The sequence below is a fragment of the Phyllobates terribilis genome, unplaced genomic scaffold (genome assembly GCF_046119375.1).
Source record: "Phyllobates terribilis strain yellow unplaced genomic scaffold, ASM4611937v1 Scaffold_4__5_contigs__length_816908805, whole genome shotgun sequence".
NCBI classification, from domain to species: domain Eukaryota; kingdom Metazoa; phylum Chordata; class Amphibia; order Anura; family Dendrobatidae; genus Phyllobates; species Phyllobates terribilis.
The window spans coordinates 223,132,061-223,157,308 of NW_027362764.1; the positions used below are offsets into that span (position 1 = coordinate 223,132,061).

At 43.0% G+C, this 25,248-nt stretch overlaps 1 protein-coding gene across 2 annotated transcripts in view; it reads left to right on the forward strand.

Moving 5' to 3' along the window:
- The window catches only part of NPHP3 (nephrocystin 3), a 64,191-nt gene that overhangs the window by 28,997 nt on the left and 9,946 nt on the right, over positions 1–25,248 (forward strand). For both annotated transcript variants that reach the window (XM_073678103.1, XM_073678102.1), the window contains exons 14-24: positions 1,399–1,496; positions 2,698–2,800; positions 3,037–3,119; positions 7,362–7,500; positions 7,877–8,041; positions 8,963–9,060; positions 11,731–11,853; positions 19,872–20,061; positions 20,749–20,990; positions 21,248–21,323; positions 23,593–23,720. In XM_073678103.1, coding sequence (XP_073534204.1) covers positions 1,399–1,496; positions 2,698–2,800; positions 3,037–3,119; positions 7,362–7,500; positions 7,877–8,041; positions 8,963–9,060; positions 11,731–11,853; positions 19,872–20,061; positions 20,749–20,990; positions 21,248–21,323; positions 23,593–23,720 — 1,445 coding nt within the window. The remainder of the gene's footprint in view (positions 1–1,398; positions 1,497–2,697; positions 2,801–3,036; positions 3,120–7,361; positions 7,501–7,876; positions 8,042–8,962; positions 9,061–11,730; positions 11,854–19,871; positions 20,062–20,748; positions 20,991–21,247; positions 21,324–23,592; positions 23,721–25,248) is intronic.

Consider the following 25,248-nt stretch of genomic DNA (forward strand, 5'->3'; position numbering starts at 1 on the left):
ACTCAATAAAAAAAACACTCGCACCACTCTAGCAACTAAAGAATAGAAATGTTACCAGTCTCAGAAAATAACACAAAGCAATTTTTGCAATTTTTGTTTTATTTTAACCACTAAAATCTAAATGTCATGTTGCAAGGCCATTTGCAGTGAACCCCATAAAAAGTAAACCAACAAAAACAAAAGCGGAATTGTAGGTTATTTCACCATTTTTTTCCCAACTTGGAGTTTTTTTTCCGCTTTTCAGTACATTATATGGAAAAAATTAATGGTGTCCATTCAAAATTACAACTCTATCTGCAAAAAACAAATCCTCATATGGCTGCCTCGATGGAAAAATAGGAAAAAATGAAAGTCCAAAAAGAATACTTTACTGCTCTGCTTAACAAGATAAATATAATGCACAGCGAGTATGTTAGGAATTAATATCAATGTATACCTTGGTCCGTGGTTTATACCTCAGAGACGGTTAAAGGGAATCTGTCAGCCGGTTTTTGCTATGTAGTGCAGCATGAGCTTGGGGCTGAGACACACATTCCAGCAATGTCGCTTATTAGGCTGTGTGCTTTTGTTTTAATACAATGAGTGTTTTATCGGCAAGAGATTATCACTGCCTGGACTTGTTCCCAAGTGAATCCAGGTCCAACTCCACCCCCTCCTCTGATAAGCAGCTCACTATCAACAAACAATGTACATAGGATGCTGTTGTGTGGGAGGGGACAGCTTTCTGAGGTCTGCTACATACTACACTAAAAACTCTGATTGTGTCACAAATGCTGCACCCAGTAAACTAAGTGATCTATTGTTGGATTCAGCTTCTCTTTCTCTACATATCCTGCTCTCAGATGAGGTAGCAAAAACCTCGTGACAAATTCCCTTTAATGCCAAATAATATGCCACTTTATGGAAATGCATATACAACATTTAACGACCCATGATTTTATTAGCAAACAGTGAAGTCAGACATACTTACCTCTTTTTTTTGTTTTTTGTTTTTCCTGCAATTTCTTGATTCTTTATTTGCATTGGTTTCTTCTACAGATTTGTTTATTCTGTAATGTCATTCCAAGAACTGATTTATATTTTCCTTCATACAGTTTGGAATATTTTATTTAATTTTAATATCCAAATCCGATTATGCAATGTAAGATGCATTTACTGTGAGTTTACTGGTATTATAAAATGTCTTATTTTGTGGTGTATCTGTGAGTATTAGTTTCATTAGATACAAAGCTTACCATGGGCATCTGTACCATAAGAAGCAGAATCACTGTATATAATGGAATTATTAATTATGTCGTCCTCCGATATATTTTTGTGAAATTTTGAATGGATAAATCAGATGTATCGTCATGGCTTCACCAGAAGCTGAGAAAATGAGCTCCTCTATATATTTTCCAGCAATCAGAAAAGCACATGAAATGGCTGATCGATCCCTTACCAGTAAATGTCCGTGTAATCGTATCTGTGAATGTTGAAACTTGTCCCCAGGCATGGAGGTAAATCACGTCCCATTATTCTTCTGATGTATGTTTTTTTATGGTGGGTAAAGGACACTGGATATTAAAAGGAAATTCTGCATTTTAGCAAAATTTCCATATTTCACATAAAGTTGAATGGAGAGTGGCCATGCACAAGCGGTCAATGTGTACAATGTTATACTGAGGATTGGGCGTTTTTGGATGGGACGCAACTGATCGGACATCTGTGGCATATCAGAGTGTTATGCCATAAATGTATACTGTGCAAAAACTGCTTAAAAGGGTTTTTCACATTTTCTCTCTTCAGGCGCTCACTGCTCCCCAGCCTCCTGGCTTCCTGCTTGCCTGGGAGTGATGTACTTCTGAAGATGGACAGTTTGGACCAGCAGCATGGTCGTGATGCTGGTCTGAACTGCGAGCTCTTCCAGGGTGCTTGCAGAGGCCACTTTTCCTCTGCAGTATTGGCAGAGTAGTGGAGCATCCAGTAATCCATCCACTTCCAGGCTCTAAAACATAGAGCTCACTCACCTCGCCTAGGTAATCTGCCACCTCTGATAGCCTGTAGAGGTGGCCAGTGACCAAAGCCATGATCAGTACATAACAGAACTAAAAATCTCTCCTTTCTTCAGAACAGAGAGGATTTTTAATAAGCGATAAATTGCAAAGTTGCTTGTTTTTTTTACAAGCACTTTGTATTTTTAACCGTTTAATAAGATGAGACCACCACTCTATGCCGCTTTCTTGACTTGTGAATTTCACATTCTTTTTGAATACAGAAAAGAAATACAAGTAAAGCAATGAAAGGCAACATTGTGAAATGTCCTAAATATATGCGGTATATTGTGTAAAAGGGAAGTTTTACTAGATATAGTAGCAGGAAATTAATACATTGCTGCTCCTTTAACACATACAGTACTTTCTATTCATTACTGTCAGGATGATGAGCAGCTGCCATACAACTAATATCCTATTTGTCTCTACAGCAAAGTGTACAATAGGAATAATCTAATCTGCCCAAGTATTCTGGCCCCTTCTGTGGACATTTAGATTATTATCCGAACACTTTCAAACCAGTGGAATTTGCTTTAAGAAAATTAAAAACATAAATAAGAAGCTTTCAGTGGTTATTTTCCATGCGCAGGGTACTCCTTGTATTGTCTCCAGGAACTTAGATTATAAGATTGATAAAGGTTATTATCTGCTATGTGCTTTATTGTAGATTGTGGCCGACTCTCCATCTGGATCCTCTGAATCCAAAAGATGTGAAGTCTCTGATAAATGTCGAGTGCTGTGCAACTAGTGTTTTATTAACCAAAGAGCAGGTATGTTTTTATTGTACACGGCATCTTTTACACTTTTTATTTTTAGATTTATTAAGGCAGATATATAGGTATGTCTGTGTTCAGTGTTTTTAGATTTAAGCTGAAGGTGTGTGTCTGATTATACTCCCCAATGTTCCCAGCTTCCTGATGGCTGATTACAAGAATAAGGTAAGATTGTTTATTAGATGATTTTTCCTCGCTGATTAAACTAATCTTTTTTACTTTTTTTTTCCCAGGAAAGGAAACTAGAGAGACATTGTCGGTCTGCTACAACCTGCAATCCTTTATATGTAACTTTATTGGCTCAAATACTGATCTGGTAGGTGGAAATAACCTACTCTTCTTACAGGGGACCTTACAGCTGTCCTGACACGTATTTAAAAAAATAAAAGTAAAACGTTTTCCATAATATTACCATTATGAATCCTCTTTTCTTGCAGATCTGCATTGTATGGTTCATCTGTTACTTCTATTGAAAATGAATGAATCCATTAATAATGAGATGTTACTAGTTGGGGGGGTGTCAGGGCTGTCAGGCATTGTCCAATCAGGGCTGACCTTGCCAGTCTGTGGCGGGACACACCCACTGGACAAAGGAAATGGTATCACCCAGTGATCAATGTATTCCTAAACTTCTAGAGCAGTGTGTATATATATGTATATGTATGTGTATGTGTGTGTGTGTATATGTGTGTATATACATACATACATACATACATACATACATACATACATACACACACACACACACACACACACACACACACACACACACACACACACACACACACACACACACACACACACACAGTTATATGAAAAAATTTTGTTGGACACAGTAATGTTTCTGCCTTGAAATGAGGTTTATTGTACTAACAGAAAATGTGCAATCTGCATTCAAACAAAATTTGACAGGTGCATAAGTATGGGCACCTCACCAGAAAAGTGACATTAATATTTAGTAGATCCTCCTTTTGCAAAAATAACAGCCTCTAGTCGCTTCCTGTAGCTTTTAATGATTTCCTGGATCCTGGATGAAGGTATTTTTGACCATTCCTCTTTACAAAACAATTCCAGTTCAGTAAAGTTTGATGGTCGCCGAGCATGGACAGCCCTCTTCAAATGATCCCACAGATGTTCAATGATATTCAGGTCTGGGGACTGGGATGGCCATTCCAGAACATTGTAACTGTTCCTCTGCATGAATGCCTGAGTAGATTTGGAGCAGTGTTTTGGATCATTGTCTTGCTGAAAGATCCATCCCCTGCGTAACTTCAACTTTATCACTGATTCTTGAACATTATTGTCAAGAATCTGCTGATATTGAGTGGAATCCATGCGTCCCTCAACTTTAACAAGATTCCCGGAGCCGGCATTGGCCACACAGCCCCAAAGCATGATGGAACCTCCACCAAATTTTACTGTGGGTAGCAAGTGTTTTTCTTGGAATGCTGTGTTTTTTTGCCGCCATGCAGAACGCCTTTTTGTATGACCAAACAACTCAATCTTGGTTTCATCAGTCCACAGGACCTTCTTCCAAAAAGAAATTGGCTTCTCCAAATGGGATTTTGCATACCTCAGCCGACTCTGTTTGTGGCGTGCTTGCAGAAACGGCTTCTTTCGCATCACTCTCCCATACAGCTTCTCCTTGTGCAAAGTGCGTTGTATAGTTGACCGATGCACAGTGACACCATCTGCAGCAAGTTGATGCTGCAGCTCTCTGGAGGTGGTCTGAGGATTGTCCTTGACTGATCTCACCATTCTTCTTCTCTGCCTTTCTGATGTTTTTCTTGGCCTGCCACTTCTGGCCTTAACAAGAACTGTCCCTGTGTTCTTCCATTTCCTTACTATGTTCCTCACAGTGGAAACTGACAGGTTAAATCTCTGAGACAGCTTTTTGTATCCTTCCCCTGAACAACTATGTTGAATAATCTTTGTTTTCAGATCATTTGACAGTTGTTTTGAGGAGCCCATGATGCCACTCTTCAGAGGAGATTCAAACAGGAGAACAACTTGCAAGTGGCCACTTTAAGTAGCTTTTCTCATGATTGCATACACCTGGCTATGAAGTTCAAAGCTCAATGAGGTTACAAAACCAAAAAAAGTGCTTTAGTAAGTCAGTAAAAAGTAGGTAGGAGTATTTAAAACAAGAAAATGATAAGGGTGCCCATACTTATGCACCTGTCAAATTTTGTTTGAATGCAGATTGCACATTTTCTGTTACTACAATAAACCTCATTTCAAGGCAGAAACATTACTGTGTCCAACAGTTATTACATATATCAAACTGAAATAGCTGTTGCAAAAGCACCAATTTTTATAAAACATTAAGCTTAAGATTAAAAGGGGTGCCCAAACTTTTTCATATAACTGTGTGTGTGTGTATATATATATATATATATATCTATCTATCCAGTACAGACCAAAAGTTTGGACACACCTTCTCATTTAAAGATTTTTCTGTATTTTCATGACTATGAAAATTGTACATTCACACTGAAGGCATCAAAACTATGAATTAACACATGTGGAATTATATACTTAACAAAAAAGTGTGAAACAACTGAAAATATGTCTTATATTCTAGGTTCTTCAAAGTAGCCACCTTTTGCTTTTATGACTGCTTTGCACACTCTTGGCATTCTCTTGATGAGCTTCAAGAGGTAGTCACCGGAAATGGTTTTCACTTCACAGGTGTGCCCTGTCAGGTTTAATACGTGGGATTTCTTGCCTTATAAATGGGGTTGGGACCATCAGTTGTGTTGTGCAGAAGTCTGGTGGATACACAGCTGATAGTCCTACTGAATAGACTGTTAGAATTTGTGTTATAGCAAGAAAAAAGCAGCTACGTAAAGAAAAATGAGTGGCCATCATTACTTTAAGAAATGAAGGTCAGTCAGTCCAAAAAATTGGGCAAACTTTGAAAGTGTCCCCAAGTGCAGTTGCAAAAACCATCAAGTGCTACAAAGAAACTGGCTCACATGAGGACCGCCCCAGGAAAGGAAGACCAAGAGTCACCTCTGCTTCTGAGGATAAGTTTATCCGAGTCACCAGCCTCAGAAATCGCAGGTTAACAGCAGCTCAGATTAGAGACCAGGTCAATGTCACACAGAGTTCTAGCAGTAGACACATTTCTACAACAACTGTTAAGAGGAGACTTTGTGCAGCAGGCCTTCATGGTAAAATAGCTGCTAGGAAACCACTGCTAAGGACAGGCAACAAGCAGAAGAGACTTGTTTGGGCTAAAGAACACAAGGAATGGACATTAGACCAGTGGAAATCTGTGCTTTGGTCTGATGAGTCCAAATTTGAGATCTTGGGTTCCAACCACCGTGTCTTTGTGCGACGCAGAAAAGGTGAACGGATGGACTCTACATGCCTGGTTCCCACCGTGAAGCATGGAGGAGGAGGTGTGATGGTGTGGGGGTGCTTTGCTGGTGACACTGTTGGGCATTTATTCAAAATTGAAGGCATACTGAACCAGCATGGCTACCACAGCATCTTGCAGCGGCATGCTATTCCATCCGGTTTGCGTTTAGTTGGACCATCATTTATTTTTCAACAGGACAATGACCCCAAACACACCTCCAGGCTGTGTAAGGGCTATTTGACCAAGAAGGAGAGTGATGGGATGCTACGCCAGATGACCTGGCCCCCACAGTCACCAGACCTGAACCCAATCGAGATGGTTTGGGGTGAGCTGGACCGCAGAGTGAAGGCAAAAGGGCCAACAAGTGCTAAGCATCTCTGGGAACTCCTTCAAGATTGTTGGAAGACCATTTCCGGTGACTACCTCTTGAAGCTCATGAAGAGAATGCCAAGAGTGTGCAAAGCAGTCATCAAAGCAAAAGGTGGCTACTTTGAAGAACCTAGAATATAAGACATATTTTCAGTTGTTTCACACTTTTTTGTTAAGTATATAATTCCACATGTGTTAATTCATAGTTTTGATGCCTTCAGTGTGAATGTACAATTTTCATAGTCATGAAAATACAGAAAAATCTTTAAATGAGAAGGTGTGTCCAAACTTTTGGTCTGTACTGTGTGTGTGTGTGTGTGTGTGTGTGTGTGTGTGTGTGTGTCTTCACATTTTCTGGACAACCCAGGAGTCATGTGACAGCCACTGATTGGCTGCAGCTGTTACGATTTTGTCCACTTAGACGGAATATTGATGAGCTGCAACTGATCAGTGGCTGCTGATTGGTTACAGCAGTCACATGACACAACACTGTCACGTGATACGCCAGGAAAAGCATTGCCACCATTGTTAAACCATGCAGGACATGAATATCAATTGTTTTTCTTTTCTAGGGGGCCCTGAAGTGATTCAGTAATGGTTGTTTAATAGTGTAAAGCCCCTTTAACATGGTCCCCTTACCTTTAGTATGATAATAAATCGTAGCTGCAAAATTGCTGCTATAAAATGCAGTACAATACATTGGTAAAAGGGGAGAGCATAATATGGGAGTTGTATGTCATTGAGTGGTCACTGCTTTTAGTCTTGATCCTACAAAGATGTCAAAATGAAATCCGATTAGTAACGTAACTGTGTTGTGTTCAGGGCTGCGAGCATGGGGGACGTTACGGAGGTGCTGCCGCTCTGCCTGCAGTGTCAGGATACGGTGTCTTTGTATCGGCTTGCACTTCACACAGTGCAGGAATTCCTGCCAACTGCAAGAGACAAGGAGTTCATGAGAGAGGTAAGAAGCCAGCACCCAGCTAAAGCCAGAAATGATCCCTGATGTTTAGGATGACACCTACAGCATGGTCGTACGGGGAGCATTCAGGGCTCAATGACGGACCTGTACAGCGGCTTCTACTCTGGACACAACATTGCGTTTCCTTGTGTGTGCACTGTGGTCGCCACTCCTAAAAGAACCCGCAGAAGAGAATGGCATATGTAGATTATTCTAATAGATTTATTCTACTATTCTTCTAATTCTAACAATTATATTTGAAATTAAGCTCAGTGCAGCACCGTTCAGTGGGCGTATTGCCGATGCTTTTTCTCTGTGTTACATTAGTGACGTCATTGACAAAAGTGATATCACTTATCTGTATTGTATTTTACTATAGATTCTTAGTCTGATCAGCATAAGCCACAATGGAGTGAGTGAATGTGAGCTGATGGAGCTGTGCCCTGGACTGACATGGCCAGTATTGACATTTTTGGTCCATCACCTTCATAAGATGGTTGTACTTAGGTATAGCTGTGGACTACTCCAGTTTCAACATCTCCAGGTATGTTCTAACACTGTATATATCTGAGATCCATTAATCCATACATACTTTACAATGTGATGTTTAGACCTGTAATCCATAGGGACACTGAGGACAGGACGCCCTGTGCTCTAATCTGAGTTCTTTTAAAACGGTTAAATTGTATATTGATTTAATTGGAAACAGTAGTTGTAGAATTTGGATATATGGAAATCTTAAAAGGGTATTTCCAGAATTGAAAGTGATCCCCTATCCAAAGTATAGGATATAACATACTGATTGTTTGGGATCCAACCACTAGGACACACAGCAATCACAAGAACTTTAAAGGGATTTCGTCACCAGGCTTTTGCTATGTAAACTGAGAGCACCATATTGTAGGAGCACAGATCCTGATTCCAGCGATCTGTCACTTACAAGGTTGTGCTTTGCTGTTTCTATACAATCAGTGTTTTATCAGCAGGAGATTATCACTACAGGACAACTGTCCTTGTGCATCCTGGTCAAGCCACGTCCCCAGCACTGCCAATCAGTGGTGTGGGCGGGGTTATACAATCTCAGCATTCCAAGCTCTGCTAAATCTGCAAAAGAGGAAACTGTGATTCTATTATAACTGCTGTATCTAGTAAACTAAGTGATACATCTCTGGAATCAGTGTCCCCGCCCCTACCTTATGCTGCTGTTAGATGATATAGCAAAAACCTGATGATGGATTCCCTTTAAGTACCTGAAATGGCAAAAACAATGTCTAGTAGCCAAAAAACATATTTACATGCAGGGACGAATAAAGGCACAGGTTTGATGGTAACAAAGAGGTATGTGTAAGAAAATAGGCAAAAGTGGCACATAATATAAATATAGGTATCATATGGGCACTTTTCAGTATTATCTGCATTTAGACAAGGCGAAGACTATTGTCATTTTTGTGCGTTCTCTCTTCAGGCGTGGGAAGCTGCGAGGCTGGAGTATATGCATGGAGGGCACAATATTGTGTCCGAGTACAGAGAAAAGCTCATACAATACTTCACTGCACAGTTGAGGTACAGTAATTTGGTTTTTGGCTTATTAAGGGATTCTCTTGCTTGACTGGTAGAAGATAAATACTAACATCGGGCATCTGTTATAACTGCTGAAGCTAAAGCCCCCCACACACTTTAGGTATCTGACAGCCGACAGATGTCTCATTTAGCTGTCCGCTATCTCACCCGGCCATTACCATACAATTATCTGTTGGGCCCCCATAAATATCAGACTGTTGGCCCAATACGTTGATATCGGTGGGTTCGGCTGACGTTAGTCTAATGTGTATGGGGGCCTTAAGTGTCATAGAGGTGAGATAAGGGATTGAAGTATAAGGTGCACAGCAATATCCAGTGCACAACAGGAAGGGGCAATGCCTGATCTCTTGAGAAAGTGGTATAATGTAGATCCATTGCAGTCAGTAATAAGGGGCTTCTACAGTGGAGCTGCAATTAACATGTACAAGAATAAAGCACTCTGCCTTCCTAGTACAGCAATCCAAAAAAGTAGGCCTTCCACTGCAATAAATGGAGGAAATAGTCCGAGAGATGGGGAATGGCTCATCTCCCTCTAAGGCGGGGATGTCAAACTCAAATACAGAGGCCAAAATTAAAAACTTGGACAAAGTCGCGGTCCAACCTTGATATTTATTAAAAAAAAAAAAAAGTACAATTGAGAACGTTTTTCCTTATTATCAAATATAATGATAAAACGTTTCATATGGAAACCAACTTAAAAGGGGTTGCCAGACTAACAAAGTACATTTTAATTAATAGTTCTTAGAATAACATTAGCGCATAATCACAAATGGGGCATACTGGAATAATCTAATAATTTATGTAAGAGCATGTGACCCAATGGCCTAATTTAAATATGTAATAGCAAAGGATAAATAATACAGATAATACAGTATGATGCCAACAAACGTGTGCCCAAACACAGTATGACACCCCCACAGTGAATTTCTTCGCGGCACAATCCATACCACAGTATGATGACTCTACTGTACCCCCCCAGCAAGGTATGGTGACCATCACAGTATGATCCCTCAACGGTGATCCCCACGCAGACCTCCATACAGTATAATGGCCCCACGTAGTCCTCCATACAGTATAATGGGCCCCATGTAGTCCTCCGTACAGTATAATGGGCCCCACATAGTCCTCCATACAGTATAATGGCCCCACATAGCCCTCCGTACAGTATAATGGGCCCCACACAATCCTCCGTACAGTATAATGGCCCCACATAGCCCTCCGTACAGTATAATGGGCCCCACACAGTCCTCCGTACAGTATAATGGGCCCCACACAGTCCTCCGTACAGTATAATGGGCCCCACAAAGTCCTCCATACAGTATAATGGGCCCCACATAGTCCTCCGTACAGTATAATGGGCCCCACATAGTCCTCCGTACAGTATAATGGGCCCCACATAGTCCTCCGTACAGTATAATGGGCCCCACACAGTCCTCCGTACAGTATAATGGGCCCCACACAGTCCTCCATACAGTATAATGACCCCACATAGCCCTCCGTACAGTATAATGGGCCCCACACAGTCCTCCGTACAGTATAATGGCCCCACACAGTCCTCCGTACAGTATAATGGCCCCACACAGTCCTCCGTACGGTATAATGGCCCCACACAGTCCTCCGTACGGTATAATGGCCCCACACAGTCCTCCGTACGGTATAATGGCCCCACACAGTCCTCCGTACGGTATAATGGCCCCACACAGTCCTCCGTACGGTATAATGGGCCCCACACAGTCCTCCGTACGGTATAATGGGCCCCACACAGTCCTCCGTACGGTATAATGGGCCCCACACAGTCCTCCGTACGGTATAATGGGCCCCACACAGTCCTCCGTACGGTATAATGGGCCCCACACAGTCCTCCGTACGGTATAATGGGCCCCACATAGTCCCCAGCGTTGTGGGCAACATGCAATCACCCTGAGGTCCAGACTTGGCCCACGGGTCGGAGTTTGTCATGTGTGATCTAAGGGATCTCTCTCGCCACCGTAATCCACCCCCACCCCCTATACAAATTATTGCTCTGTACTTCTTTGGAGTGCAAACTTCTTTCTTTTTTGTCTCTCTAATACTTTATATACATATAGAATTCTTTATTTATATTTTGTGAAACTATGAGATAGACTAGGATATAGGGAAAACAAGTGTTAAAGGGAATCTATCATCAGGTTTGTGCTATGTACTCCAATCACCACAAAATTACCACTGAAAAAAGGCCCATTTCTCTTAAATTATATGGCAGTTTAAAAAAAAAATATTCAGGGGAACAGCAGGAATAATATAATGGCAGAAACTGGACACTTTTAACCTGAAGAAAGGTCCTCTTTAAAGGGAATGTGTCAGCATGTTTTGCTATGTAATCTGACTGCAGCATTGATGTACGGGCAGAGAGCCTGATTCCTGCGATGTCACTTACTGGACTCCTTTATTTACGTTGGATAGAATCCCTGTTTTCTCTGCCTTAGATGTAGCAGTGCTCAGAATGCTGAGCCTTGTATAGCCCCACCCACACCACTGATTGGCAGCTTCCTGTGTACATTGTGCTTTGCCAGCAGGCTGCCAAGTCCTCTGTTCCTCTTTAAAAGGGAGATTGCTGCTGAGTTGTCATTTTTGTTGTGCATTTTGGCTCTGATCTGTTGCTCCTTTTCCTAGCCGGGACAGAGTGACATGGAGGAGCGCAGATGAGCTCACGTGGCTTTTCCAGCAACAAGGGGAGAAGCAGAAGCTCCACCGGTGTCTCATGAACTTGTTTGTATCTCAGAATCTTTACAAAAGGTTCGTCTGTGGCTGAACACATCAGTTATTCTAACATATTCTGCAGTGTGAGGCTATTTTATCTTGTTTCACATACATTTCACTACATTGACTTCATAAAACTTGGGGTTCTCCAGGACTTGGGAAAATATCTTCTGTGAAGGAAAGAATTATTTGATCCCCTGCTGTTTTTGTAAGTTTGTCCACTGCCAAAGACATGAACATTCTATAATTTTAAGGGTAGATTAATTTTAACATTGAGAGAATGTCCCCCAAAAAATAATGAAAAATCACATTGTATAAATTATATAAATTTTTTTGCATTTTGCAGTGAGAAATAAGTATTTGATCCCTCTGGCAAACAACACTTAATACTTGGTGGCAAAACCCTTGTTGGCAAGCACAGCAGTCAGATGTTTTTTGTACTTGATGATGAGGGTTGCGCACATGTCAGGAGGAATTTTGGTCCACTCCTCTTTGCAGATCACCTGTAAATCATTCAGATTTTGATGTTGTCGCTTGGCAACTTGGAGCTTCAACTCCCTCCATAAGTTTTCTATGGGATTAAGGTCTGGAGACTGGCTAGGCCACTCCATGACCTTACTTTGCTTCTTTTTGAGTCACTCCTTTGTTGTCTTGGCTGTATGTTTTGGGTCATTGTCTTGCTGGAAGACCCAGCCACGACCCATTTTTAATGTCCTGGTGGAGGGAAGGAGGTTGTCACTCAGGATTTTACGGTTCATGGCTCAATCCATTCTCCCATTGAGTGAAGTAGTCCTGTGCCCTTAGCAGTGAAACACCCCCAAAATATAATGTTTCCACCGCCATGCTTGACAGTGGGGACGGTGTTCTTTGGGTCATAGGCAGCATTTCTCTTCCTCCAAACACACGGAGTTGAGTTAATGCCAAAGAGCTCAATTTTTGGCTCATCTGACCACAGCACCTTCTCCCAATAACTCACAGAATCATCCAGGTGTTCATTGGCAAACTTCAGACGGGCCTGCACATGTGCCTTCTTGAGCAGGGGGACCTTGCGGGCACTGCAGGATTTTAAACCTTTAAGGCGTAATGTGTTACCAATAGTTTTCTTGATGACTATGGTACCAGCTGCCTTGAGATCGTTAACAAGTTCCCCCCGTGTAGTTTTAGGCTGATCTCTCACCTTCCTCATGATCAAGGATACCCCACTAGTTGAGATTTTGCATGGTGCCCCAGATCGATGTCGATTTACAGTCATTTTTTATTTCTTCCATTTTCTTACCATTGCACCAACAGTTGTCTCCTTCTCATCCAGCGTCTTACTTATGGTTTCCAGGACGTCCCTCCTGACAGCACCATTAGGATGTCGTCCTTCATATCCTTGATAGGGACAGGAAACACACAAGAGGTTAAAAGGCCCCTCCCTCCTGCCAGGGTCGAGAGGCCGACGCCCCGCTGAAACCAGGGGTCCCTCAGCCTTTTTCCGGTAGGAGTGGTGGAACCGTCTCCCCCCCCCCCCCCCCCCCACACACACACACACACACCCAAAGGGGGCTCTGGGTTCCGGCAACTGCCGCCCTGCGCATAGCTCCAGCGTGCGCCACAAGATGGCGGAGACAGCACTTCCGGTTACAGAAGGAGCGATACGTGAACCTCTAGTAGCCGGTGTGCGTTCCACAGTGGAACGCACGTCCGGAAAATTTGAAAAAAATGGCGCCAAACTGAAAATTAGGAGAAACGCCTTTTTATCGCGAGTATGCAGATGGAAGACAGGTGAGAGAGGCTGTCAGTCAACCAGCACACCAGTAATGGCAGATCAAACCACTGGTCGTTCTGACACGCTGACTGAACCTCCAGTCCAAGTAAGTTTACTGAATACTTCCCCTCTTCTCACCACATTCCCATTTGTATACGGTAGTAAAAAGTCTTTTGCTCCTTGTCATTTTAGGACAAGGAGACACCTAAAAAAAACTTGATGACATCAGCTCCTAAGAAAACAAGATTTGCCATCTGTAACAAGAAACTACCAGACACATACAGGAAACTGTTATGCTCGACCTGTATTGCAAAAATTGTCAAAGAACAACATTCCTCCTTCATGTCAGACTTACGAGCCATAGTAGAGAGAGGGAGTGCAGAGTACTGTCACAGATTTAGTCGCTCCACAAGCTCCTCAGGGTGCGCCCCGTCTCAAGAGGCCACGTCAAGAGCTGGAGTCCAGTTCTGGGAAAGAAGAGTTGTCGGATTTTTCTGCCCCTGATCAGGACAGGGAAGATCATTAACCCCCCCCCCCAGAAGAAAAGAAAAAATATCTCTTCTCCTGGGAAGATACCGATACACTGTTAACTGCAGTAAGAAACACTATGCAGATAGAAGACACTTATCAACCATCATCCGTGCAGGATGAGATGTTTGGGGGGATGTTGAGAACCCGCAGGAATAAGGTTTTTATTGTGAATAATCAACTTAAGGCAATGATCCTGGAAGAGTGGAAGGACGCAGAGAAGAAGCTAGTAATTCCCAGAAGCTTCAGAACTCGTCTACCATTCGAACTAGAAGATATAAAATTATGGGACGAAACCCCACAAATTGATATCCCGATTGCCAGGGTAGCGAAAAAAACATCCATCTCGTTTGAGAATTCATCGTCTCTAAAGGATGCAATGGATATGAAGGCAGACAGTCTCCTTAAAAAGACCTGGGAAACATCTGCGGCGATAATAAAAGCCAATATCTCATCCACTTCAGTAGCAAGATCCATGAGCATATGGCTGGAACAACTGGAAGACCACCTGAGGAAGAAGACATTCAGAGAGGAGATCCTGTACTCAATTCCAATACTTAAGATGGCAACAGGGTTTGTCGCCGACGCCTCGGCAGAATCAATAAGATTTGCTGCTCAGAATGGGGCCCTTTCTACTGCATCTAGAAGAGCAATATGGCTAAAAACCTGGTCAGGAGACAGTCATTCTAAAAGTAAATTGTGTGCCATTCCCTTTTCAGGCCTCCGGGTGTTTGGTCCAGTATTGGATGAAATGCTGGAGAAAGCCTCAGATGAAATAGGGATTTCTGGAGGAGAAACCTAAGGTGTCCTCCTTTCGGAAACCTCGTTACCAGCAAAAGCCAGAATATTCCGGAAAAGGAAAGTCTAGTAGATGGAGCTACCAGAAAGGAGGTATCTCGAGGAATCCCCTTCCCACTACAAGTGCTAACACAAGTAGAAGATGATGCCAGGAAAGTAGTAGGAAGGCTCCAACTTTTCCATGGAGCATGGATGAAGATTACCAACAGCCCATGGATTCTCCAATTTACCGCACAGGGCTACAAAATAGAATTTGGACAGATTCCGCAGGGAAGGTTTCACCTGACAACAACCCAATTCGCTAAGGTCTCCAAAAGACTGCTAACAGACGTGAGAAAACTGATAAACTCAGGAGCAGTGATACCAGAAGCAGAACAGTTCCTGGGCTTTTACTCTGTTTTTTTTTCAATAAAGAAACCCGGGGGCGATTTATCGCACCATAATATATCTGAAGTCTCTAATCAGTTGTTTAAAAAAATTCAAAATGGAATCAATCAGGTCGACAATTCCCTTAATTGGACACAACATGGTGATGTGTACAATAGATCTCAAAGAGGCCTATTTATCATGTCCCAATTCACCATCCCAAAAATTTCTACAGTTTGCACTAAAAGAAGGAGACACCATTCTACATTACCAGTTCACTTGTCTTCCGTTTGGCCTAACTTCAGCTCCACGTGTCTTTACCAAACCGATGGCCGAAGTTATGGCATTCCTCAGGGAACAAGGAATGTTAATCATTCAATATCTAGACGATTTCCTGGTATTTGCAGACTCTCCACAGCAGCTAAAAACCAACCTAACATCAACCATCCTGACCCTAAGAAATTTAGGATGGATTATAAACTGGGAAAAATCACATCTTCCAGAAAGAAGAGAATTTTGGGGAATCCTTCTAGACTCAGAGCAACAAATGTCTTTTCTGCCGGAAAAGAAACAGACAGAGCTCAGGGCCAAGATCAAGAAATTCAGGAGGAGGACAAAAGTTACCATTCGAGAATGTATGAAAATCCTGGGTCTCATGACCGCTTCCATACCGGGAGTCAGGTGGAGCCAATTCCATTCGAAACAATTGCAGCAACAAATTCTATCAACCTGGAATCGGAAAATGGTAGTTCTGGACAAAAGGGTTTCCTTATCGAAGGTAACCAAAAGATCATTGACTTGGTGGACCTCCAAGGCCAACCTACAGGAAGGAGTCATGTGGAAATTAACCCGATTCATGACACTCTCTACCGATGCGAGCAGCAGAGGCTGGGGGGCTCACGTAAACAGTCAATACCTACAAGGTAACTGGTGGACGCAGGATCGTCCCAGATCATCAAATCTGAGAGAGCTTCAGGCCGTCTGGGAGGCGTTGAAAAGGTGTTAAAAACATCTAAAAGGTCAACATGTCAGAGTATTAACAGACAACATGACATCAGTGGCTTTCCTCAAACATCAGCGAGGTCCACGTCACCACCTTCTACAATCCTTGGCGGGGAAAATCTTCCAGTGGGCAGAAAAATCGGTCCTTTCAATATCTGCAGTGCATCTAAAAGGTTCTCACAGTATAGTAGCAGACTTCCTCAGTTGAGAAACTGTTCTACAGTCAGAATGGGAGTTGAACTGGGAGGGGTTTCATCAGGTAATACATCGATGGAGCATTCCCCAATGGGATCTCTTCGCCACACGGAAAAACGCAAAGGCAGAAAAATTCTTCTCCCTCAATCCAGAAGACAGACCAGAAGGGATAGATGCTTTATCTCAAAAATGAAACCTGAATCTAGCATATGCATTCCCTCCTTTTACCCTTGATGGGTACTAAAGAAGATTCAGGAAGACCAAGCCAGGGTGATAATAATCCTACCTTTCTGGCCCAAGAGAAGTTGGCGCCCCTTACTGAAGAAAATGTCCCTGGAGGATCCAATAATCCTTCTGGAGAGGCAGAACTTGTTGTTTCTGGGCCCAATATTCCATCCCGATGTGAAGTTTCTCCAGCTTTCGGCATGGACCCTGAAAAGCAGATTCTGAGATCTAGGGGCCTATCAGACGCAGTAATCTCAACCATGCAAAATAGTAAGAAACCTGTAAGATTGCTGCATTGAGCGCTTTCATGGATTATCCGCTAGCTCACCATCCATGGGTAGAAAGATTCGTTAAGGCTACAACAAGGTTAAGGCAAACAATTAAATCCCACATTCCAACATGGGACTTAAACATGCTCCTAAAGAGCCTATGCAAGAAGCCCTTCGAGCCTCTCATGGAATTGAACATAAAAATTACTCTCACTTAAGACAGTGTTCCTAGTCGCAATAACCACAGCGAGAAGGATAGGGGAGATTCAAGCATTCTCAATCAGAGACCCATACCTGAAATGCCTAGATGATTGTATTATCCTCAGGTTAGACCCAACTTTTTTACCAAAAGTAGTTACCCCTTTCCATATGAATCAGGAGGTGGTCCTACCCTCTTTTTGTCAGGACTATAAGAATGATCAGGAACTAGCCTTCCACTCACTTGATGTCAGGAGAGTAGTTTTACAATACTTAGAGGTCAAGAAGGACTGCCGCATAGATTCCAACCAATTGTGGGGGGCGGGGGAATAAGGGGAAAAAAGCAAAAAAATCTACATCAGCAAGATGGGTCAGATCAGTAATTAGTCTAGCTTATTTAGCTGAGGGGAAATATTAGAGCCCATTCTACCAGTGCTATGTCCGCATCATGGGCAGAAAGAGCAGGGGCATCTGTGGACCAAATCTGCAAAGCGGCAACTTGAACAAATGTGAACACCTTCTGTAAACATTATAAATTGGACATTCTATCAGGCCAAAAGATGGCCTTCAGAAGGAAGGTCCTCCCAGGCAGTGGTCCCACCCTAAAATGTGTACTCTGGTATTCTCCTGATGGTGCTGTCAGGAGGGACGTCCTGGAAAGTAGGCATTAGACCTACCGGTAATAGGGTTTCCAGGAGTCCCTCATGACAGCACCCATTATATTCCCTCCCTAAATATTCCTAAAAGGCTATGTGAAATTAACATAGATTGTTGAAAGGCAAATAAAATAGAGTTGCATTCATCCTGGTGTGGTACTTGAAAAATCACTGGAGTTGGGGTGGAGGGAGGGGCCTTTTATCCTCTTGTGTGGTGCCTGTCACTATCAAGGATATGAAGGACGACCTCCTGAGGGTGCTGTCATGAGGGACTCCTGGAAACCCTATTACCGGTAGGTCTAATGCCTACGTTTGTAGCCCATTCCAGCTTTGTGCAGGTCTATGATCTTGTCCCTGACATCCTTAGAAAGCTCTTTGGTCTTGCCCATGTTGTAGAGGTTAGAGTCTGACTGATTAATTAAGTCTGTGGACAGGAGTCTTTTATACAGGTGATTATGTAAGACAGCTGTCTTTAATGCAGGTAACGAGTTGATTAGGAGCGTCTAACTGGTCTGTAGGAGCCAGAACTCATAATGGTTTGTAAGGGATCAAATACGTATTTCTCACTGCAAAATGCAAAAAAAAATTTCTAATTTATACAATGTGATTTTCTTGATTTTTTTTTTTGGATATTCTATCTCTTAATGTTAAAATTAACCTACCCTTAAAATTATAGACTGTTCATGTCTTTGTCAGTGGGCAAACTTACAAAAACAGCAAGGGATCAAATACTTATTTCCTTCACTGTATCTTGAAGATAGGTCATCCGTATCAGAACAGTGGGAGTCCAACATCGGGCATGCCCACCAATCAGCTGTTTGCAGGTCCTGCAGTGACCTGAAGTAAACTGTACGGAGAGGGGAGACCATGCTGTGTACACTGTGTTGTGCCATTCTCAGGTACTGAAGCTCAGCTCCCATTCACTTCAATGCAAGCTGAGCTGCAGCCTCGAAAACAGCCGCTACCCAGTGTTTGAAGCTGTGCTCTTCTGTCTCTCTACACTATGTACTTCCTTCCACAGCTGGTGAGTGTGCCAGGTGTCAGACCCCTGCTTCAGATATTTTGGCTCTCCAAAAATAAAAAAGCTGGCTTTACTCACAGACCCCAGGTCCAGCACGAAGTCTGCTCCACTACAACCGGTGTCTATAGCAGCCTGCAGTGCTGACATCACGTCGACAGTGCCTACAGCCAATCGCTGAGTTCAGCAGTCCATGCTGTCTACATGGGCAGAGCTGCTGAACCCCGTTATTGGCTGCAGCGCTGATGTTGTGTGGCGTCAGCGCTTCACACAATAACCGTCACCGGGAGCTGCTGCAGACACCGAACATTGAAACCTGGGGAGGGTGAGTAAAGCAAGTTTGTTTTTTTGTTTTCTTTACAACAAACTACACGGGGGGCAACAGAATATTCTTGGATATGGAGAAAAAGACTTTCATATCTGTGTCCTTGACATCCTCAAGACTGGGCCATTTTCCTCTGTTCATAACTATATATAATATATATATATATATACACACCAAAGGAGCACTTTCATAATTTAATCTTTTTATATATCGGACACATGTCTAGTTTTTTTTTTTTTTTATTATTGGGGTCACGCTAGAAACACTGATTTGAACTGGTGGCAGCTTTTATTGTTACATTTTTTTCTTCTTCTGATTTCCCCTATAACTGGTGCCGGCATATTAGTTCCAGTTATAGGGCAAATTCAGCCTCCTGGATCTGCTAGGACACGGCAGCTCTTGTTCCCTCCCAGCACCCGGTGGTCACATGATCTCTAGGTCCAGAGGAGGAGGCACTGTTATATACTATGCCTATTCAGTGATCCGGAAGGCAGAGATGGTATTAAACCATCCCTGCCTTCTCTATGTAAAGTCCGGGTGTCCCTGATAGGTGGCACCCGCTTATGCACCTGCATGATCCCATGTAACTGCTTACTCTAAAATAACATTATAGAACATGATTGCAGAGTAATTTCATTTGGCATTCCTGAGCCATTTCTAAATCGGTGACGATTAAAGTTGTTGGGCATTTCTGAAGCAGCTAAGTGTTTTTATTTGTTCTCAGGGGGCATTTTGCTGAACTGCTCAATTACTGGCAACTTGTTGAAAAAGACAAGAACTCCATGGCCACAGAATACTTTGATGCTCTGAAGCAATACGAAAAAAGCTGTGAAGGAGAGGAGACCATGACGTGTTTAGCAGACCTGTATGAAACACTTGGGCGTTTCCTCAAAGACTTGGGTCTCCTCAGTCAGGTCTCTTGTTTCTACCATGAATGTATTCTTTCATTTAGAAATGTTATATAATGGGTAATTCTTATATTATTAATTAAATCCTAAATTACATTTTTTAAACCATTGTTAAGTGAAAAATATATGCATAGTGTCAGAAACCTCACTCTAGATGGATGTCTCCTGTGGAGAATAGATGGCCATCAACTGAAGACCTGTCATCATCTCTACTCCATTCACCTGTAATTCTACCTTACACTGGCTTTACACATCCAATGTTCTCTATGATGTCCAAACCAGTCGTGGGTTCCATGACCTAAACTCAGCAGCCTATATACACCTATGAGGCTATCGAATTCAGGTCAGGAGACCGTGGGCTGGTCCAGACATCGCAGTCCAAACTCGTACCATGTCGGATGGGTGAAACTGACCTTACATTGACTACCTGAGTAAACTTAGGATAAAAAGTTTCAGCCTGGCAATCCCATAAAGAGTGTGGTTGTAAGGCCATCTAATCCTACCAAATAGGAATCTAAATTTGGTGGGGTGGCGCTTGTTCGATCCAGCCATTTTATCCATATAGTTTGGATAACTAATGTGTGCTCATAACTTTTCTCCCATTGATATGTTGTCCTAAATTTCTATTCCTCTATGTTCCTATCGTGTTGTAAAGCTGTAGTACGGCGGTCTTACACCTGTTTTAATGCATAGGCTGTGACGCCTCTCCAGCGGTCATTAGAGATCAGAGAGACCGCTCTAGATCCGGATCACCCCAGTGTGGCTCAGTCCCTTCACCAGCTGGCAGGAGTCTATGTACAGTCCAAGAAATTTGGAAATGCTGAGCAGCTTTATAAACAGGCTCTAGAAATAAGTGAAAATGCCTATGGTAGCGAACACCTGAGAGTAGCCTGGGAGCTCGATGCATTAGCTGTCTTGTACCAGAAGCAAAACAAGTAAGACGACCGATAGTAAACCCAACATACGTGTGCTACTAATTATACCGCACTTCTGCCTCCGCTGCATGGGATAGTGCTTACTAACACACGCATGCATTAATAGCACAGCTTAGTGTAACATTCAGTGCCTGCACTTTTTTAATATCTGGACATATTAACTTCAAAGAAGCCTATTACATCCTGTGTTACCCCAAGCTCCATTATATAGCTGGTATTGTGTGCAGTGTAATGTGACGGAGTCTTGTTTTGTACAGGTATGAGCAAGCTGAACAACTTAAGAAAAGATCATTCAAGATCCGACAGAAAGCTGCGAGAAGGAAAGGGAGTGTGGTAATGTTCCCATTAATCTTCATGACACTGGCTGGCTCTCGGCAATTGCTATTATTTTACATCAGACATTGATTATAAAGGGATTTCAAGCTAGAATTTCATCTTTTACTGAAGTGTTGAAAAAGCTTTTTCAAGATAATCTGAAAAAGTGAAAAACATTATTAATAAAGGGTCCAAAGTGTGTTCTTTTTGTATATCTGTAGGATGATTTTCCCGTACAAGTGCTAGCCGTGGTTTTCACAGATGGCACTTGTACCTGTGATGTTCGTAGAGAAAATCGGTGACATGTCTGATTTTGATCCGAACGTCAGATCAAAATCGGCCATGCAAGTCTGTGTCCATGAAAAAAATCAGGCAGATTTTCACAAACTGACCGAATGGAGAAGGCGAAGAAACTTTTTTAATTCTCTCCACGTCCGAGAAAAAATGATCAAACTGTAATCCGAATAATCAGTCCATTAGTCGTGTGAACCTACCCCTATGGTTGCAGGTCAGTGTTGGGTACACGGTGATGCCCGGGGACCTTACATTACATCTATGGAAAGACACAATTTGTGTTATCAGAAATAGTGTGTAAGAAATGCGGTCAGCTCTCCTGTCTGTTTTGCAGTAGTAAATTCTTACATTTTCCATCAATCCCTTGAAGACCTGGTGTTATTACAGATCTACCTCTGCTTGGATTCTGGAGATTTACTCTTCTTGTCTATTTGCTGGCCCTTTCACATTTTAACCGATCCCTTAGGCTGGAGCTACACTTTAACATGTGCCGCTCGACATCAGTTTTCAGATGTGTGACCATAAACATGTCGACAACCTGTCTGCGACTTGCTGTCTTGTAATTATTTTAGAGCTGCCATTTTAATGTAAAAGAATAGCCAAATGGCAGACTAGTCACAGTCCCATGAGACTTGCACGTAAGTCTATGCAAATAAGTCACGTGCGAGTCGCTACCAATGACAGAAAATCCAACACACATTTACAACTCTGTGTCACGGTGGTGATAGATCGCTAGTGGCAATGGGACACCATAGGAAACCATTAGCTGTGATGCTATAGAGATGCTGACACCCCGATCACAATATCGCCATGTAGGCCTAGTCTTAAATACAGACAAATTGAAGCCTTAGCAAGTGACCTGTTTGTGTCTTTGCACCACCAACAGAAGAACACTAAAGAAAATCATTCCACGTGATGTCACAAGGTGACCCTGAAATCTCAATGTTGCGTGGCACATGTCACTGTTTAAGCTGTGGCTACATCCAAGCGAGCCTTAGTTAATCTGGTCCTATTCGTTAGATCTTTTCTGTATTTATTTCCTTACTGATCTCCCTGAACTAGGATTTCAGAATATCTTTCCTGGATAAATAATCTTCTCCTCGTTCTCCATACTGCTGAAATGGATTGAATCTTCAAGTTTGCACATAAATCCTCCATCACTAGTAAATATCGAGAGGCAGGTTATAAAATGTTGTCATTGTGGTCCCATGGAAAATCCCACAAGATGTACCTCTCCGTTTCCATTTTTCCATTTTATGTTGCTGTCAGGGCACAGTGCGGGGTTCTCTATCTCACAAAGCTTTATAAATTCAAACCCACATTTCTGCACCACCCTACATCTCCTCCCTCATCTCTATCACCCTACTCGTGTCGTCCGTTCTGCTGATGACCTAAGACTAACATCCTCAATAATCCAAACCTCTCACTCCCGTCTCCAAGACTTCTCACGAGCTGCTCCTGTTCTCTGGAATGCACTACCCAGGACAATTCGATTAATTCCCAATATCCACAGTTTTAAGCGTGTCCTAAAAACGCACTTCTTTAGACTGTTCTATCACCTCACTTATGTAACTATTCCTGTTTTGCCCTCACAATTTTTTTTTCCAAAAATGGTCCCTTGTAGCATCTTTTTACACACGCTCCTTCATGGACCCCGTAGATTCTATTCCAAGCCTCAGTCACATGGCGTTCCCTCATGGCTGAAAGTGATTAATATTGATTTATGGGTATAACCATTGTTATTTTAAAGGGACGTGGCCATCCACAGTCTGACAGTAGTCCAATGAGTGCTGGCAGTGTCAGACTGTGTAGGGACACACCCTTTTATCAACAGAAATGGTTATTCCTTGTTGTCAATTTCATTCATACATTTCCAAGAGTAATAACAGAGGAATGGCACAATGAAGAGTTCTTAGACAATATGTTCCAGATTATTTAATGGGGAATGCATGAATTGACTAAAACAAGCACTTTTCCGTTTCTCTCTCATTAGTATGGGTTTGCTCTCCTAAGGCGTCGTGCTCTTCAGTTGGAGGAACTGACACTGGGCAAGGACACCTCCGATAACGCAAGGACCCTAAATGAGCTGGGAGTTTTATATTACTTACAGAACAACCTCGAGTGAGTACTAGATACTGACCATTGTAAACCCATGATCCATATACATCTTAGGTACTTTACATTTTTTAATCTCTCACTGCCATTTGTATATTAGTTTATTTTTAATTATTTAATAAATTATGTAACAATTGTATTTCTTTTTTTTTATTATTTTATTTTAATTTTATTTTAATTTATCATACTTGGAAAACCAGCAGTGCAATGTTAATAACATATTAAAGTTAAAATACTGACATGGAAAATAAAAATATCACAAAAAATGTGTACAAAATTCTTAACGTAAAAACTTTACTTGGGCAGTAGGTAATTTCTCTATTGCTTCATTGGGGACACAGGAAGCCATGGTGTATGCTGCAGACACTAGGCAGAAAAAAAGGCTAACTCCTACCCAGCAGGCTACACCCACACTGGGAGTGAACTAACCAGTTTTTGCTTAGTGTCCAAGGAGGCAAGACATGGGTCTGCGTTCAGACCCGTCTCTACCATCTTGTTGTGTTTTATTAATGTTTTTCCTTTCTTTTTCAGATACAGCTTGTGACTTCGGGCAACAAGGTGTAACAGCTCACCCTGATTTCCCACCTTTTGGGACAGAGAGAACAATGTGGTGTCGCCCACATCGTCCACTCTCTTGTCTAACAGGCAGGACCCTTTTTTCCCCCTAACTCTTCCGAAGCGTCTTGGGGTGACTCGTGGCAGATGGTCCTGCCCCCCCCCCCAGCTGCCTCCTCGGAGCGGGCCGGGAGGAAGACTGTGATCACTACTCAGTAATCCTCCCCTCACCCAGGGTCGACACCGTCTTTTGCACCGCTGGGGACTGCGACGGTGCGGGAAGGAAGACGTTCCTATTCCAGCGACCCCCCCCCCCCCGCCCCCTCAACCGGGGGCTGCTGATGCCGTCTTCAGGACTGTGAAGAAGGAGTCGGGGCCTCTCCAGAGACAGGTACCCTCCTTTCTACAGTCCTTTCTTCAGGTGGCGGGAGCTCCACAGGACAGCCAGCTGGTTACTGTTCCCCGTCGTTCTCCCTCATTTCCAGCCCTCATTCAAAATTTAGGCCGTGGCTTCGGCCTAGTTCCATTCCACATGCCCCCCCACCGCACCATTAGCCCCTCAGAGCCACGGACTCTTTCTAACCCCCTTTTTTTCTATCCAATCCCTGCTGTTTTTTCTTTTCCTCAGCACGGGCTCTCTGTGCTCCCTTTTTCGGCCCCCGCCCCCTCCTTCTCCCGCCGGCACCATTACTCGCGCGGCCTGCGGTCTTCTTCTTGGCGCCTGCCGAAGCCAGAGTCACAGCTACAGACGCTGCCCGCGCCAACTGCGGCCCCTGTCACAGGTCTAGCCCTGCCCCGTCTCCTCGCCAGCTGCGGCCTCCGCTCCAATGCTAGCTGCGGCCTACATCATGGCGCTAGCCGCATCCCTTTCAATGACTACCGCAGCCTCCGTCTCAGCGGCCTCCGTCGCAGCGCCAGCCGCGGGCTCTGGCACAGCTACAGCCACTCCCTCAGTCACCCAGCCGCAGCCTCTGTCACA